This window comes from Haliotis asinina, chromosome 5 (genome assembly GCF_037392515.1).
Source record: "Haliotis asinina isolate JCU_RB_2024 chromosome 5, JCU_Hal_asi_v2, whole genome shotgun sequence".
In the NCBI taxonomy this organism is placed as follows: domain Eukaryota; kingdom Metazoa; phylum Mollusca; class Gastropoda; order Lepetellida; family Haliotidae; genus Haliotis; species Haliotis asinina.
In genome coordinates, this window is record NC_090284.1 from 34,732,762 (window position 1) to 34,750,417 (window position 17,656).

Here is a 17,656-nt window from a genome sequence, read left to right on the forward strand (position 1 = left end):
ATCCTCTTTTAAATGTTTTTTTTCTTGGAAATCTGAACTTTTGGGGTTGTTGTGCACATCAGCGGTCAGCTGTATGGCAGAAAACTGCTACCTCTCCTGTCCCACTCGCACACAAACGTAACATTTTCTTGTTGGAAGATATATGGTGTATCTCCATAACCATTAACTTGTTCCCTTTCTTTAAATCTTTGAATAGACATCTTGACAGTGGGTGACATCATCAACTTGTAGAAATCCACATAGGTAGATGGACGTTTAGGAAATATAGAATCAAGTATGTGCGTTGCAACAGAGGCAGGGTCAGCTTCTCATCGTTCTTCAAGTTATAACCATTGAAATTAGCTCATTTCATGAACCATTCCACATAGCTAGGCAAAGATGTTGGTCCAAAAACAATATGATTCTGAGTAAAATGCTTGTCAAAAAATGCCTAGCAAGACCCCTCGACAGCTGCTCAAAGTTGCAGACGTGGGTTTTGGCTTACTACTGCAGGGTGAGACTTTCCCACAAATACCCTTCTGTGAAACGTTTGGAGATGTTGTATCATCACATAATCTCCTGTGTCTTCTTAGTCTTCTTCCCAAGTTAAATCTACCACAAAGAAGAAGGTATACAAAGTTAACATGGTCTCTAGAATGACTCCTTTATTTAATTAAGCCCATGTGAAATTATGATTATAAAAATGTGACCGTACTTAATTATCCAGTTTATTACATCTAAATTGTTTAAAGAGTATTATCAATGCCGGATTGTACATAAATACAGTCAGTAAATTGAGGTTGTGTAAGAATAGGAATAGATACATACTTAATATATAATCTTTCTCCTGGAAATAATCACAAAACAGTTCATAAAAATGATGTTTTTATTAGTCAGCATCACGCATGACACAGTGACAAGTACAAATTTTCTGTACAGATTCATTCTGATCCATCTAAAAGTAGCACTTGACATCATGAACGTCAGATCAAAGTTTATTTCCATGAAGTAATTCAATACGATGACTGATGAAACATAAGTATTGATGAAAATGACTATCTTAGATTATCTTAGACACTTGTTCAGATTAAGTGGATAAATAGTTACTGAAAGAATATGCAATGACACGACCTGATGGAGTAGCATAAATGATAACAAAAATAACACTACTATTGAAAACATTCATTCACACCTGGGAGGATCCAAGTAATAACACTATTTTCCATGGATACCATTACTGTACAATTACTGACACGCCAGCATAGTACCTGCTACTTAAATGATCCCTGATATGACAAAACACAATATGACAGTATGAAGTTAGCACAAATGTCAATGAAAAAACATTCCTTTGATTCTCCAAAAGCAATACCAAGTTTTGTACTTGACCTATTTCCTAGTTTTTTCCAGTCAGAAAATCCAGTTTAGAAGTTGGCAGGTGTACAATTAAGGGAAGATATTCTTTGACAGTAACATTCCAAACAACAATCTTTTAACATCTTACCATTTAGATTTGAACATGGTAAAATGTAGCTTTCATCAGTTATAACATTACAAGATTAGTCCCTAATATTCAGTTACACTTAACAGCGATCAGTAAAATGCTTTGACATTGTTATACTATACTGCTTTATACAAAGATTTGTAGCACTGCTAGCATGTCATACAAAGTCAACCTTGTGTCCATTCTATCAATATTATTTCTACTGATTACACACCCCTCTCACTCTGCTCCTCCTTTCAGTATTCTCTACTCATGCAACCAGAACAAACTTCATGCTCATCATTACCACCTATCACTGAATCTACCAATATCACTGTGTCTAGCCATATCGTTCTTTATCCTGGCGCACTTCCTCTTGTCGCTTCAGGATAGCTGCATTCTTCTCCTTGATTCTCTGGATGCGTCGCTCTAGCTCATCATCTGCTTCTATAAGAATGTAAACCATTTAGCATGTAGATATCATCTTCAACATGTATTCAATACAGACCAGGATATAGCATTGTGGGCAAAGTATTAATGCTGACAATCTGTATCAAAATGGTCCACATCAGCACAGCCTGCCATGAAAACATTTGGAGTAATACAACAGGTCTATTTCAACAACAGTAATTCCACAATTATAACGAACATGTAAACAGTAACAGCTCGAAGAAGTGAGTCTAGATTCGCATAACATCATATATACAAATACTATGTCAAATACACGGAATAACAATGTCTCTTCAGGTAGAGCCATGTACCTGAGCCATGTTACGCCCTGGGCCACAGGCCACACAGTGGGATATTGTGCATGTTCCTGACTTACAGCCAGCAATCTGTGGCAAACACACTGGACAACAGGTAGGGGAATCTGTTAAAAACAATGGCACATGAGGCAACCTCTTTGGACCTGCACTCATATGCACTGATATGTTTGTCAGAAGTTCCAGACATTCTTCTGAACGGAATAGAAAACCAATGATTTAATTACTGAAAATGTAATCATTCAACAGAAGCAATGCCATCAACCTCTGCATGTCCAATGAATATATGAAGAAGTCACCAAAACATGTACACAACCCTGAGTGTTAATGAGTAGCATAAAAACTACTTAGTAGTATTTGTACTACTTGATGTTCTGCATGTCTTAGTGTCTCACACAGAACATGATGGTAGAAGGTTGTTAGGCCTTTTCCCCATCAAAGGTAATACATTCACTTCTTTTAATCAGTGACAATCAATATCATCATTAGGTACATATGCATGTATACGAAAGGCATTCAAATTCTTCAATGGTAGAAATAAAGTTACTTTTTTCACAAACAACTTTTCATGCAAATAAAATGATCAAGATAGTTAAATGATTTCTGGTAATTAATACTGCATATATGACAAAAGGCCATATGTGGAAGGTTTCAGAAAGATTGTTGCAATGGTTGTCTGTGTAGTCACAATAGTGAATGACCAATTCATGGTGATGACATATTAACACTGAGATATACACTATATCTTCACACAAATACACACTATTGCACCGTAAACATTCCTGTAAAGGTCATCATACCATACTAGTTAAATGTCTCCACGAAAAATAGGTAAAATGAAACACTAATCATTCTCGAAAATATGGGGGATCAAATCCATGGTGAAATTTTAACAGAGAAACATAAATAAATCCAACCAGTACTGATAAGCAATGGATAATAATTAATACATTGACAGTATATATATGTATTTGTAATCATCTTCATAGTTTAAGGTAATGTTTCACCTTTGAAAGTACAAAATTAATAAAAATTTTTTTAATAAATTCACAAACCTTATTCCATTTCAAACTTCATATTTTTTCCAGTCCATATATGGACAAGCAACAAGACTATGAAGAGTTACTTCCCTTTATTATCCCAAAACTACTGAGAATGAGCAAACTAAAATCTCAGTTGAATTTGCTAGGAGACATGATTTGATACATCCTTGAAAATGCATATTATACTCCAAATAATATCAAGCAAAAATCATCACTTAAAATAATGCCCTCACTTTCTCAACACAAAATTCAAAGACAATGTTGAGATTTATTCATAATTTGTAAACTACAGGAATAAGAGAAAGGAAACTACTTTATCCATAACACAATATGCAGACAAAACTTGTGGTGTACCTTGTTTCTTGTTTATAACATGACTATCATATACCCATGATGAAGTGTTGAAAAGGTACTTATAAACACCATGGCTGTTATGCCAGGAAACACCCTGTGGTTTAACTCAAACTTTCCGTCACTGCCTGCAACCATACACTGTTCCTGAAGCACTGTCATATGATACTACTCAGCTAGAACTATTTCAATTTTTAACAACAAATCTGTCATTTATGTTTTTTCTCATTATTTCAAGTTTCCAAGCATCAATATACAGAATTAACACGACAAAGATAAAATCAAACACAGTGCACAAATACAATATTTCAAAGTTCAGCAGGACAGTTACCAAATCAAACAAGTTCAAGTTACATGAACAGCAAAAACTGTCTATGCTCATGGCACTTTAACTTGTTCGCATATATCCCAAACTTTCCCCCAAACCAGGACTCTCTAATCTCAAAGGACATAACATACGTGGAGAATCTTCTGATGCTTCTTCTGCCAAGACTTGCTTCATTTCTGTGGACTCCAGATCATCAAGAACATGCTTCCCATCTTCTGTACTCTTCTGTTTGGCATCAGCACCACCATAGCTGACTTTCAACTTAACTGATTCTGAATTAGACTGAAGTAGCTGACGACCTAATCGGTCATGGACAGATGCACGATATCTGGATGAAATTTCTTTTTCCGAGTCAACTGTCACACTCAAAGAGTTCCTATCTTTAGCCTCAAACTTAGCTTTTCTTTCGGAATGTTCCTTAGTGGAATTTGCCTTTATAGTTACTTTACTGTGGTCATCAAAGTCAGCTGTCACCTTTCTGGACCTTCTGTTTTGTTTTCTCCTCCCAGGATCAGAAGAAATGATTCGTCTGTTAATATAATCAGAATTTGATTTCTTCAAGGATGTCAATTCTGAATCAGAGTTTTCATTGTCTGAGTTATTACTCTCTTTTAACCTTGAAGATTTACTCTTCCAGATGTCAGTTTCCTTTTTACTATTTGGCATCACAATACTGCTGGGCAGTCTTGGTCCATCAGAATCGCTCTCGCTCTCACCCAACAGTTCCACGCTTCGCTGCCTTCCACCACCTCTTTGGTGTTTGGATGGAACATCATTTTGGGGGTCCCTAAATTGACGTCTTCTGTTAGCCAAATGGTTGCGTTGACTTGGAGGGCTGCCATGACGACCTTGTCTTTGCCAGCTATCAAAACGTTCGGTAGTGTGTCGGACTGGTCGGCTTCTGTTTCTGTTCACACCTATCCTGTTCTTATTTTCACCCTTCCTCCATGCCCTGCCTTCTTCACAATCACTTTCACTGCCACTTATTTCAACGTCAATGTCAGATATTGAATCATCTGATGTATTGGCAGTAACTTCTGTTTTCTTACTTTCCACAATCATGCTATTACTTTTGTCTCTTGTCTTAGGCCTCCAGTCAGATCTCTCTTTTCCTTGTCGGTCTTCTCTATGAGGCTTTACTTCATGATTTTCTTTGGATCCACTTTTCCTTCGTGTCTTAGAAGCCTTCCTCTTCTCATACCTTTCAAAGTCTTTTGAATAACGTTTAGGCACAGGAGACACTGATCTAGATTCACGATATTCCTTTGGTCTCTTCTTAGACCGTGGCACAATTCCCTTCAATGAAATTGTCTTTTTCACTTCACTGATCCCAGACACAGGAGACCCTTCAAATTTTCTCTTCCTGGCCTCTAACCGTTTTAGTTCATTTGCTGACATATTTGTCTTAAACACATCTTCATCTCCATCCACCACTTTCTGAATCTTGATGTTTTCAAAATCTTTTGATGCTACAGAGACTGTAGCTGAGTTTGGCTGATCAAGATCTTGTTGTCGATTGCGGCGGTTGGTCAGTTTTTCAGACAGATCCCCTGCAACCTTTTCGTTACAATTTTCCTCCTTCATCTTAGCTCTGTGATGTGCAAGTTTTTGTGAGAGATCAAAGTTAGCTGTTTGAACATCCCCAGTAGTCACAGTCTCAAGAATATTTTTAGTGGTCCACTTCAAAGGCGACTCATCTTCCTTCCCTGAGCTGCTGCCAAATACCTGTCTGCGATCCATACTTTCTTCAAGTAATCTATCTGTCTCAAGTCTTTCATTTCTCTCCTCTTCAGTCTCCGATTGAAGATTAACATCACTGTCTGTCTTATGGTCATCTTTTTTTTCACTCTCAGACTGGTCTTTATTGTCACTGTCTTCACTCAGGCTTTCGTCACTGGCACTGTCATTGTCTTTGGACCTGTCACTTTCATAATCACTTAACCCGCTCTTGCTGTCAGAGTCTGAGGATTTATCATTGTCCACTTCAGAGTCACTGTTGTTCTGATCAGATTCATTTTCCTTGTCAGACGACTTAAGAGGAGTTATTTCTTCTTCTTCTTCAGACTCCTCTTCACTTTCACTGCCACTTGTATCAAATCTACTGAACTTCCCAGAAGCTGAAATATAGACATAAATATGTGTGACATATTGGACTTGTCTAAAAATAACAAAACTGTGATAATGCCCTGAGGGTAATCATAATTAAACTGCTATGGTTTTCTACACTCTTATTACTTTAATGAATTTACGCATAATGCAAGTCTCTCAGTGTTGGTGTCTATAAAAGTATCTGTTCTTACTTTGAAAATTGCATCTAACCCCCATTTGAATTTTCAGAATAAATGTACTACAACTACTGGGTTTCTCCATCAAGTACTAGTAATCAAAAGATGTCTCGACATCATGAGACAGTTTTAAACCACTTTCAGCAATACTCCAGCAACACAGTGGGGAACACCAGACATGGGCTTCACACATTCTAACCATAATATGGGGATTCCATCCTGGGTCATAGGCTACAATACTGCCCTTTGCCAGACAGAGGTTGTGTGGGTGCCAATATGAACTACATTGCAATCACTAAAACCTAGTCCCATTCCCTCCAAACTCACTCCCTCCTTGCCATTTTAATGCATTCCATATGTGTAGTCACGGTCCAAGACCTTCAAAATCAACGAACTACACAGAGGCAACACTTCGATAACACTATTGTGACTTCAAATATGGTTAAACTAGGATCAGTACCATTACAGTAACCTTCAGTGTTTTAAAAAACAGCCAGGTAATACACAGATAGAACTACCTAATACTGTTTCAGAACTGGACAAAACTTTCATACCTTTCGGCCTAGAGGGACTGGCTGTCATGCTGTTGCTGTCAGATGTTCCTGAGCACCACTTATCCTGTGGACGTAGCAGCACTGGTTTAGATGTCTCAACTTTTGGCATGGCATTCACTGTGTGATCAACAGATCTGTTATCACTGAGTGATACTTCACCCTGCATTGGCATGGGGCTAATTACAATCAGGTTGTTGCCACGCGGAGGTAATCCTCTTGGGGCATTTCCATGACTGGCACTCCCTCTGGATACAGATGCTCTAGATGCACCGCCACGAGAAACAACCCCTGGTGGAGTACTGCTTCTGTTGACACTAGACATAGAAGCAATACTCCTTGAAACACTGCCCCTTCCAACGTTCCTTCTGTGGGACCTGCCTCCAGATGAATGCACATGGGGTGCCTGGCCTCTACCGTAGGAAGGGTGGCAGTTGTGCTGGTGGTAGAAGTCACTGGACTGGACTATCTGATGGTAGTTTGGTGGGGGTTGTGAATACTGGCTGTGTATATACTGGCTAGGTGGCTGACTGTTGTAGTAGTTTGGCGAGTGTGACTGTATTGGCTGCACAAGGTTGGTGGCTGACCCAGAAGTTGGGGGAGCTGTACAAGAGGCCTGCAATGTAAAACTGGCCTTAAATCAATGACATCAGCCTATTTCAAAAAGAAATTTGACTTGAAACAGAAAGTACTGACGTCGACAGAACAAGTAGGTGATCATGACACATGGAAGTGTGGTTTGTTCTTGATGTAATTCTGAACAACATTTCAGTTATATCTTGGCCAGTCAGGTTAAGGTGGGAAGATGAACCAAACTTTAGTAGTCCTTGATGATTACCACTTTTGTGAACCACAAAAACAGGTGTTATGGGTACCATAGGACCATAGGCTACAGCATGACCAAAGAGTGTACAAGCTTTGCCCTGGTCATCTTTGTATCAGAATCATATTGTTTGGGTGAAAACTTTGAAGAATATTGTTTGCATGTCTTATGCTAGACCAATCAGTTTCAAATTTGCTCAATAGTTTGGATTCATTTTGACTAGAATCTTTTGGTGAATTATTCTTACACATGTACTTCAAAGCAGCTGGTTAAAACATGCTTAATATATATTCTCTCTTCTGACACTGACATGGCTTGATAGATACTGTCTTCTGCTAACCCAGAAAGTGTTATCCTAAGCCAGACACTGCACTAGCATTCCAAAATGCCCATGCCCATGTAAGCAGAGAGATTGAGAGTGACACTGATAGTTTGATGTGGTGCAAAAACAAGTTTTTAAATCATTTGAATTGGTCAAAGGAATGATACTTTCCATTAAACAAATCATGAGTCTTATTTGTATGCATGCAAGGGTACTTTTACTTTAAAATATTATAAGCACGCCATTTCAGTATGCACTAATTTGATCAATTTGATTTGGGCAATTTCATTTAAAATGTGTGACAATTATTTTAGCTGAGTTCCATAAATCAACATCTATCAGCTATATCATCTCATGACATAATGAATGAGCCATGATGCAGATGTGGTCCATAGCAATTTGTATGATTAATGGTATACCAAAATGCTTGTGCTCATTTGAAAATGCAGTATACAGCAACATTGAATCCTGTACAACAGGATACACCCATCAATACACCCCTACCACATGGAACATTTAGTGAGTCGCTGTATAATTCTGAAACAAAAGTAATTACCACACTTGGATTGACTAGAGTTTTCTCAAGTGTCTTCAGAGCTGCTTCCTTCAAGGCTTTCAGATCTTCATCCTCTTCCACCACAGGCTTCTGCTTCTGTCAACACAGCAACATGCCTTGTCCAGATGGTAGACAGTCTCTACATTATTATGGACACTATTTTTACTTGATATTGACATTGATTGTTAGTAAATCTTAACTGTAAATGTAAGTAATAGTATTTGATAATGATCCACTGTCTTTACATTAGTTAGTTAAATACAACTGTAAATAATGGGTGGGTGGGTGAGTTTAGATTTAGCAGTGTTTCAGCAACATTATGGCTGGGGACACCAGAAATGGACTTTGCATACTGTGACCCCAAACTGGGGTCTCAGGCATCACAAGCAAATGCTTAACCCACTAGACTACCTCACTGCCCCTACAACTGTAAATAAACATTAAACTTCAACCACTTCTCAAAAGCAGGAGTTCCATTAGCTTTTGCTAGGTCCACTTAGATCAGTAAATGAAATACATGTCAATCTAAACCTGTAAAAAGAATAGTGAAAAGGGCCACATTTTGCACATACTGAACACATTTAAAGCTTCACATTTATCCTATTCCTTCAACCATGCTCAATCTGTTCGCATACCAAAAATTACCATATTGATAAATCTTTGGTACCCATTCGAAAGACAAAACACTGAGTCATCAAATCAAACAAACAGGGGAAATATTTTGTAAGATCACAGTTACTCAACTCGTGCAAATGAACTCATAAAGCATCTCAAAATACAACTGGGAACTTTGCAGTCTTAATATATAACATCCTTTTTAGTAAGAGGTTCATTTTAGAAGTAGTTTTGTTTGTAAATAAGTTTTAGAAAGTGGTCAAAGGAAACAAATGTTACACATGAAATTACACTTTCTTTGCAAAGTCCAAATTCTTGTTTCCTTTTTGGGTTTTGGGATTCGACCCAAACTCTGAGAGTCGAGACAACAAAGTACCACCACATACAGTCAGCAGCTTAATCAATGCATGAAGTTTCAGTCACCGAGTGGCGTTGTGTGCTGGTGAGTTACTGCCTCACTCTCACAGTGTGGGTTTGAATCCTTGATCTGACTTAGCCCCAGCAAGTACAGGTACTCAAACTTGTACTTCATAGAAGTGTAATCCTAAACACAACATTGTTATTTGTCACTGGCAGTATAGTTCAACTTTCAGTTTGGTGCCATTACAGCCAAGTTATTGATACAGGAGATGAAAATAGTGACATCACTCGAGCAGGTTAAGGCTTGTTGATGAATGTTTGAAGACCATGCATATCACAATGGAGTAAGTGAGTGAGTTTAGTTTTACGCCGCATTCAGCAATATTCCAGCTATATGGCGGTGGTCTGTAAATAATCAAGTCTGGATCAGACAATCCAGAGATCAACAGCATGAGATAACTAATGATGTGTCAACCAAGTCTGCAAGCCTGACCACAAGATCCCTTTAGTTGCCTCTTATGACAGATTAGTCACCTTTTATGGCAAGCATGGCTTCCTGAAGGCCTTTTCTACCCAGTGACCTTCAAGGGTCCATATCACAATGGAATAGAAATATAAGACATGATGGATAATCACAGAATTATCATGAAGTTTTATGGATGGGAGCAAAAATTACATTTTTCATAGACGCCAGTGCAGCAAATCTCAACGCTGCCAATTCTTCATCCTGAAATCATACAAATCAGATTTATTTTTATTGAAACAATGTGAAAAAAACCCCAAACCAAATGGACATTAAGAGTCAAATACAGAATTCAGGAATTTATGGAAGACAATCAAAGAGAACATAAATAAAAATCAGGAACGATTGTATCATTGCTTTATTGAAGGTCACATGCAACCAAAATATCAAACAAAATTAAACCACTGTTATCACTTATTCATCATATACAAAATCAATTGCTGAGAAAAACCAAATATATGTAAACAGAATTATAAGCATATAATCGCAAGTTGTGCATTGCATATTGTCACTATCAGACAGACAAGCAGCCATATAGGTGTGAATAAACCAGGCATTGAGTTTTCCCTCTGACAGAGTCTGCTTATCCCAGTCAACATGTTTTTGTTTATTTTATGTAATGAGTAGATTATCATTTGTTTGTGTACACAACCAAGCATAGACTACTGCTCACTACCTCATACTCTGGCATACTGTTTTGAGCTCTGTGCATGCATTATGACCACTGAGCAGCACAGCTTTTGAAACCACATTTCCCCCTGTACGCTTGAATTCTGAATTTGCAGGCTTTTTTCATCACGTTTTTTTTCAACTGTAAAGGTTGAATTGGCATTTTTGATGATTTTTTTCGGTAAGTACATACCAAAAGGTAAGAATGTGCAAAGTTGTGTTTTACGTTGCATGTGACCTTTAACTAATGCCAGCATTAAACTCTAATGAAACAATAAATCCTTAATGCATCTTTAGTTAATAGCATCATGAAAAACATTTGTATCAAACACTTATTAGCATATCATTATCTAATGATGTCCTAATGGAAATATTTTCTTTAATTTCTTGGACTCTTGTAAGTATTTCCCACATTTCCCTGACCTGAACATGTAAGCGTTACTCTCGGTTGTCTCTCAAAATGGCATTCTTACAGCTAAACCTTGGAAAAAAAACAAGTATTTCGACAGCTGTGATCTAAATAATTCTGAAATGTCCCCAATGTAACAAGAATTGGTTGGGATGTTTTGGAAAATACATGAACACAAATGCCAAAGTGAGCTTTCTCACAACTGAATTTAATGGCACTTTACTTCATGAACATTTAGTGGAATGTTTATGCTATATTAAAATTTGATACAACTAGGTCCAGAGTATCTAGGGGTTTAGGGGTCTAGACTTGTGACAAATGTCACAGCCAGTTCTACGCCCACTGTTTTCATTCCTTTTCTCAGAGGTAAAACCTGACAGAAACCTTTCTCAGAGACTGAATGAAGCACATTTTTTGTAATACACAAATCAGCTGTATTATTTTAAGTCTTGTATACTTGACTTTATTATTAAAGGTCACATGCAATGTAAAACACAACTTTGCTGATACTGATACCTTTCAGTATACACTTACCAAAACAAATCATCAAAAATGCCAATTCACCCTATAAAGTTGGGGGAAAAAAAAAGTTTGTGACATCAGAGTTCCAACGATTCATTAATTTTCCCCCAACAATGAGGGAAAAGATGGTTTCACTAACTATGCTGCTCTACACTCAAAACATATGTGCAGTGAATAGGTTCGCAGAGCTTGAAACAGTATGCATGCCTGGAGTATGAGGTTGTGAGCAGTAGTCTAATCTTGGTTGAGTACACAAACAAATAAATAATCTACTCATTTCATAAAATAAGCAAAACAAAAAACACGTTGATGGTGATAAGCAGACTCTGTCAGAGAGAAAACTTGATGGCTGGTTTATTCACACCTTTATGTTTGGCCTGCCTGACAGTACGTAAGGCACAACTTCAATCACTGACCACTTGAAATTTGAAATTAACACCCATCAGGCTTACGCCATAAGCAAAAAGCCGACTAAGCGTATCAGCAAATGAACCAGTGGTCATTGAAAAGGCTTTGTTAGACTTGAGCGCACACCCTCCAGCTCTGACTGGGTTTGGTATCGCGGCAGCTTCGTTTCTAGGGAAGTAAACCCAAGTACAAAATATTGCACTTTTGATTTGCGATTATATGCTTATAATTTTGTTTATTTGTTCCTTCTCAATCAGCAATGCATTTTATATATCATGCGTAAGTGATAACTGTGTATTAATATGCCCAACTTTTTGATTGCATGTGACCTTAAGAAATAACAGAAGAGTGAAATTACTGATTGACTGTCAGCAGACCTCATTAGTTGAATGCAAATGGATCTGGAATAGGTATACAGGGCACAGCTGTTATGCCTGTTGTAGAATTATTTCAAGTGTTTTTGCTAAGTGTGTTGGCTTATGGATAGATTCTTGTCCCAAGGCAAAAACATTGAATATTGCAGATTGATAGTTCACTTGAGCTCAAGAGGTCACTGTCAGCACGGGTATTACAGAAACGTACCCTAGGTACCTTTCTGTATACAGAAATGTACTCTACTGGCTTGGGACCAGTTATTGCCATATTTTAGCGGCTTTTCGCAATTTCACCAGTAGTTCCTGAACCAAATGAAATAAAAGTTTTCATGATGATAGATTAGCTATTCACCGATGTATCCTGCTTGTTTACAGTCGCCGATCATGTTTTTCTATTATGCGGCCAACAGGAAGCACGGTAGTACATATTGTGCTTTCCAAACAACTAACAGGAACAGATATCGCCACTTTCGAATATTTCACGTTATTCACCAAATATTACATAAAATTTGTATATAACTTGTCTTTCTAACCTTGCAATACTGAGCACATTTCATAAATGGTATTTTATCTTAAAAATGAAATTTGATAGAGCGAACTCTACACATCTTGAATGTGGACGAATGCTGATATCAGACGTTGTTTTCACCTCATTGAATTGTTTCCAATTGTCAGATCGAACTGAAATTTTATTTGTGGATATGTTACTGACAGGAAACCTAAATGTAAATCACACCAGATTATTTAAGTTTTAAGCATGCAACTCTGATATTCCAATCTTGGACCAACAGATGTATTTCCTCTCTATAGTAACTTGTATTGACTGTTGGTGAATTTTGTAGACAAAACACATACATATTCCAATAGATTGGTAGACGTTTGTAGAATAAAATGAATACAGTTGATATTATCATTTTTAAATAAGATTTGTATCTGTTTGTTGTTATTTTAAACTAAAAGAAGTAAACGACTTTAAGTGTTTTGTTGTGGTCGATGTTATTACAAAGTTTCAATGAAATAACTGGATGATTGTTATGGAATTTGTTTTAGTTTGAGTCCTTTGAAACAATATACAAATCTGTTAAGTGTTGTTTTATTTCATTATTAATATTCACATTAAGCAAGTACATAAAAAAATCAACTGACGAGGATTGAAATCTGAGCAGAATAGCACATGCCAGATGTCAGTAAGAAGAACAAGGTAAATAACTGACAATGTTAATTAGCTCTCCAAACACATCATGATATCAGTGTTACAGAGGACAGCAGTAAACAAGTGATCCATTTATTTTTAGGGTGTGGGTGTGGGCGTTATTATTCAATTACACACACACTGCACAAAACTGTTCCATCCATCCTCCCACACACCCAACATGAAACCACTCCTCACGCCTGTCACACGTTGTCCATTCAGTCTCACACTCACTCTCACCAATTGGATTCTGCAGCTCACACTTCTTGCACACAGTTTTGTGATCACTCTCACTCTCATACCCTTCATACTCTCGCGCTTTTCTCTTCCTTGTGCTTCTCCTTTCAGACGCTTGCTCTGCTGCTCTCCTTTCATTTTTTCCTTTCTTTGCTTCAACCTTTCCTCTTTCAACCCTTTTCTCTCTCTGAATCTCCATCCTCAACATGGCCCTTTCATTTCTCCTTTGCTCTCTCTGCATTTTCTCTTTATTTCTCGGCTTTTTTCGACTGTCTTTCCTCACTTTTTCCTTTCATGTCATCCTTTCTCCTTTTCTCTCTTCTTTTTCTCGCATACTTTCCATCAATTCGTTACCTGTAACTACATGTGCAACCTTTATTGCCTTGGTACTTTTCTTTGGGACAGCAGTCTTTGGGGGTTGAAGAATCATGCCCAGATATGTGGGGATAAGACGAGAAGTAACAAGTGGGTTTATGAGAAAATTTCCACATGTTGCACAAGAGTGGGGTTGTGACTGGGACATTTTGATTGTGTTTCTTTGGTTGAATTTGACATTTGGAGCTGTGTATTAGTGGTTGACCTAGCCATGAATGTAGGGGCAACAAGCTGGGATTTGTCAATAGCCCCTGGGTCAAATGGATAGATCCCAGTATTCCTGAACAATTCCTTGACTCTCGCTGGGGAACATACTGGGTCAATGGAATGGTTCAGAAGGAATGGGAATCTAGCCTTTCCAACAACCATGTGGCTATTGGCAATTCCAAGGTTGGTTGCCAAATCAGAGAGAATTTGGCTTCAAGGGGCTCAAAAATGTCTACATCGACAGGTTGGAGGATGTGTGTTGTATGGGGAGGCAAGCAAAGAAATTCTATTTCATTTTCTTTTGCAATCTCTAGCACCTCTAGTTGGACGTGACAATCATGACTGACTACAATCAAAAGTATGGGCCTTGCCACAGTTGGGCACAAAGATTTTGGTGAGCCTATCTGTAAATAATTCTGTATCCATGCACCCAGATTCTGACACAGCGAATAGCCAGTCACCTGACACTCCTTCTTTGTAGTTCCTATGTGGGAGGGACTTAACATAAACTACCATTGTTGGTAGAACTCTGCCACTGGCACAGACTGTGACGGTTCCTGTAATGTGATCTGAAGTCGAAAGCGACTGCTGGTATGCATGCTCCCCCCAGCTGTGGTCACTCTCTCACGGCCCATCTCTTTACCAGAAAAGCCGGACTCTCCTACATTAAAAATCTTTATCAGTAATACCAAGTCTGTTCAATGTTTGATCGAGAAGAGTAAAGTACTGGTCCATAACTGTTTGATTAGACATCCTTGTCCTGGACCTGTCTTGACATTCCGGACGTCTCTTTTGGAGATGGGGATGCCGGCTAGAAACTTTCGGAACCAGTGCTCCGATTCCGCAGCCTCTGCAAACGAGGGTCTTCCAGATCTTTGCATAATCGTAGTTATGAACGATCTGCTTACTGATCTAGTTAATGAAAAGCCTTGGTTAGCCATGTAAACTAGGCAGTTTGTCATGCTTTCTTCTTCTTCATCTGTAAGCAATGCCTGAGGCCCTGGTTTACTGCCTAAGGCCTTTTTTGCTTTACCCTTAACGTGATCATTTAAAGTTTTCCATGGCATGCCGAAAATATGGGACGTTCCTGCAATAGTTCCTTTCCCCTCCCCTACATATTTTACTGCGATGGACAAATTTGTTTGATCATATTGCTTCCTTACTTTTTTAAACAGTCAACATCTACAAATAGAAAGAAATGAAATTGTTTTGAAACGTTTCTCATATGCGTAATCCTAGTATTATTCTGGGAGAATGAAACATGTACATGAATGTAATATCATAATAGGATTAATATATCAATCCCGATGCATGCTTAATTTGTATGAAATAGTACAGGGAGACATGGACTTTCTTATCTCCTCATTTTATAAATTCATAAACATATTCACGCCAAACTTTCTTTCACATGGTTTAGTGTAAGTTGAAATAGCAAAAATTTTCTTTACAAATCAAAAAGATGATGATCCTTAAAACAGTTTTTATAAAAGTTGTCCTAAGGAATGTAGCATTTTAAGTTTGTTTACTGAGCCTGGCGCTCAAATCTGTATCTCTGCATGGTGATCAATGTCTAATGTGACCACCGTTTAATGTAACTGCTGTGTTTGAGTGAACTAAACTGTAATTACATTGGGTATTGTTCATGTTCATGTGCATTCTACCATTCGGATAATACTTATACAAAGTGTTGTGCATTGTACCAGTTGTCTGCTACAATCATCAGAAGTCTCGGGTCGAGAACTAAAACATTGGAATATGTGTCTAAAATTCTACAGTCAAAGGTGAGTTTTTGTACTTTCACCATTATTTCTATATTCGTTACAATAATATGCTTCAAATATGAGAAGAAATTCATATATTAACTCATCGCCTGTCGCTCAGTACCCAATATCGTCTGCTATAAGCCATTGAAGCCGACAGCTGACAATGCAGCGATTCAGCGATTCGTTTCACTGGTTGACTACATCATGAACATGTTCAAGTGGAGTTGTATTTATCTTTTATGTGAAATTTTATACAAAAACCATATAGGAAAATGTTACTTTGTAACTAGAAACACAAGTTATACGTCACCCTGTCGATCATGTGACAACCTCCCCCCTGCTATTACAATTTCAGAGAAAAACAAACTTCTATCTATTGGTTTGAATATTTGTTTACTTACCATGGAAAAGCTTTAGGTAGCCATATCTATCTGAAAATTCCTCTTGGAAAAGCAATGAAACTGACATGGTCAGATATGCGCATGCGCTATATCGAGGAAGTGGCAATAACTGGTACGTGACAATAACTGGTCGCTAGCCAGCAGTCCAAGTAAATATACCCTAGGGCAATCCCACTCTGCATCGCGATGAAACTTGTTTCTTGAACATGAACTTAGATTTCTGAATGTCAAACTGCGGAAATGTTCAACATGGCAGCGCGAGGTTGTCAAGAAAAGCAATATACCTTCATTCAAAAGTCACTTGTAAAATATCAGACTAATGATCTCTCCGTTTCACAGAAAATTGACAGTCTCCCTTATGTTGACTGTCTACAATTGGGGTGACATACTTCCGTACAGATCCAGCACTGCTCTCATGAGCAAAAGTTTTGGATGTCCTGAAAGTGCTGTTTCCAAACTGTTCCCACTAACACCTGTCATATATGAACATGGAAAATTGTCATTATTGTCGTGATTAAAACACTCATACTGTCGTATGAGCCACATGTTCCCGATGCGGGTACGTTTTTGTAAATTTAGTTTGGCTAGGCTTAATAGGGTACATTTCTGTAGTGCCTGTGCCAACAACGACCCCTTCAGCTTCACCGGAATATACAATTCAATCAAACAGAGTTGTACTCCGAATGCTACTATTGTGAACTGTATCGGATACTAAGTCCAGGTACTGAACGTGGCCTGAACGTATACAGCAACACTAAATGATGTGAAAGTTAGTTGCCTACGATCAAATCTGCCGTTACGAGTTGTCGAGTTAAAAGCACCATGACTGCATGAACTCGCGGGACGCAATTCGTTTTCTGCTTCAAGATTCCTAGTGTTAGCACAAGGCCGGAAACATTTACGTAAATATTGGATCTAGAGAACACTGATTGGTCAAAAATGAAATTTTAAAATGTGTTTTTACTAATATTTGTAGACAACATCGCAATGATATCATAGAAAAAGGGGTGTTAAAGTTTGACACAGTGAAAAGTGAGTACCTCTTCGTCCGACGCCATTTTGAAGATCTGAAGGATCGCAGCCAAAATTAAGAAAAGAATAGTTTCATATAAAATC

At 37.9% G+C, this 17,656-nt stretch overlaps 1 protein-coding gene across 1 annotated transcript; it reads right to left on the reverse strand.

Moving 5' to 3' along the window:
- Positions 1-851: 851 nt before the first annotated feature.
- LOC137284116 (dentin sialophosphoprotein-like) lies at positions 852-17,617 on the reverse strand. Its single transcript, XM_067815796.1, has 6 exons — positions 17,581-17,617; positions 10,137-10,187; positions 8,486-8,581; positions 6,788-7,400; positions 4,080-6,065; positions 852-1,909 (listed from the first exon to the last, which is right to left on the reverse strand). Exons 1-6 carry the CDS (start codon positions 17,596-17,598, stop codon positions 1,803-1,805), a joined length of 2,871 nt encoding a protein of 956 aa, XP_067671897.1. The 5' UTR covers positions 17,599-17,617; the 3' UTR covers positions 852-1,802.
- Positions 17,618-17,656: the final 39 nt, after the last annotated feature.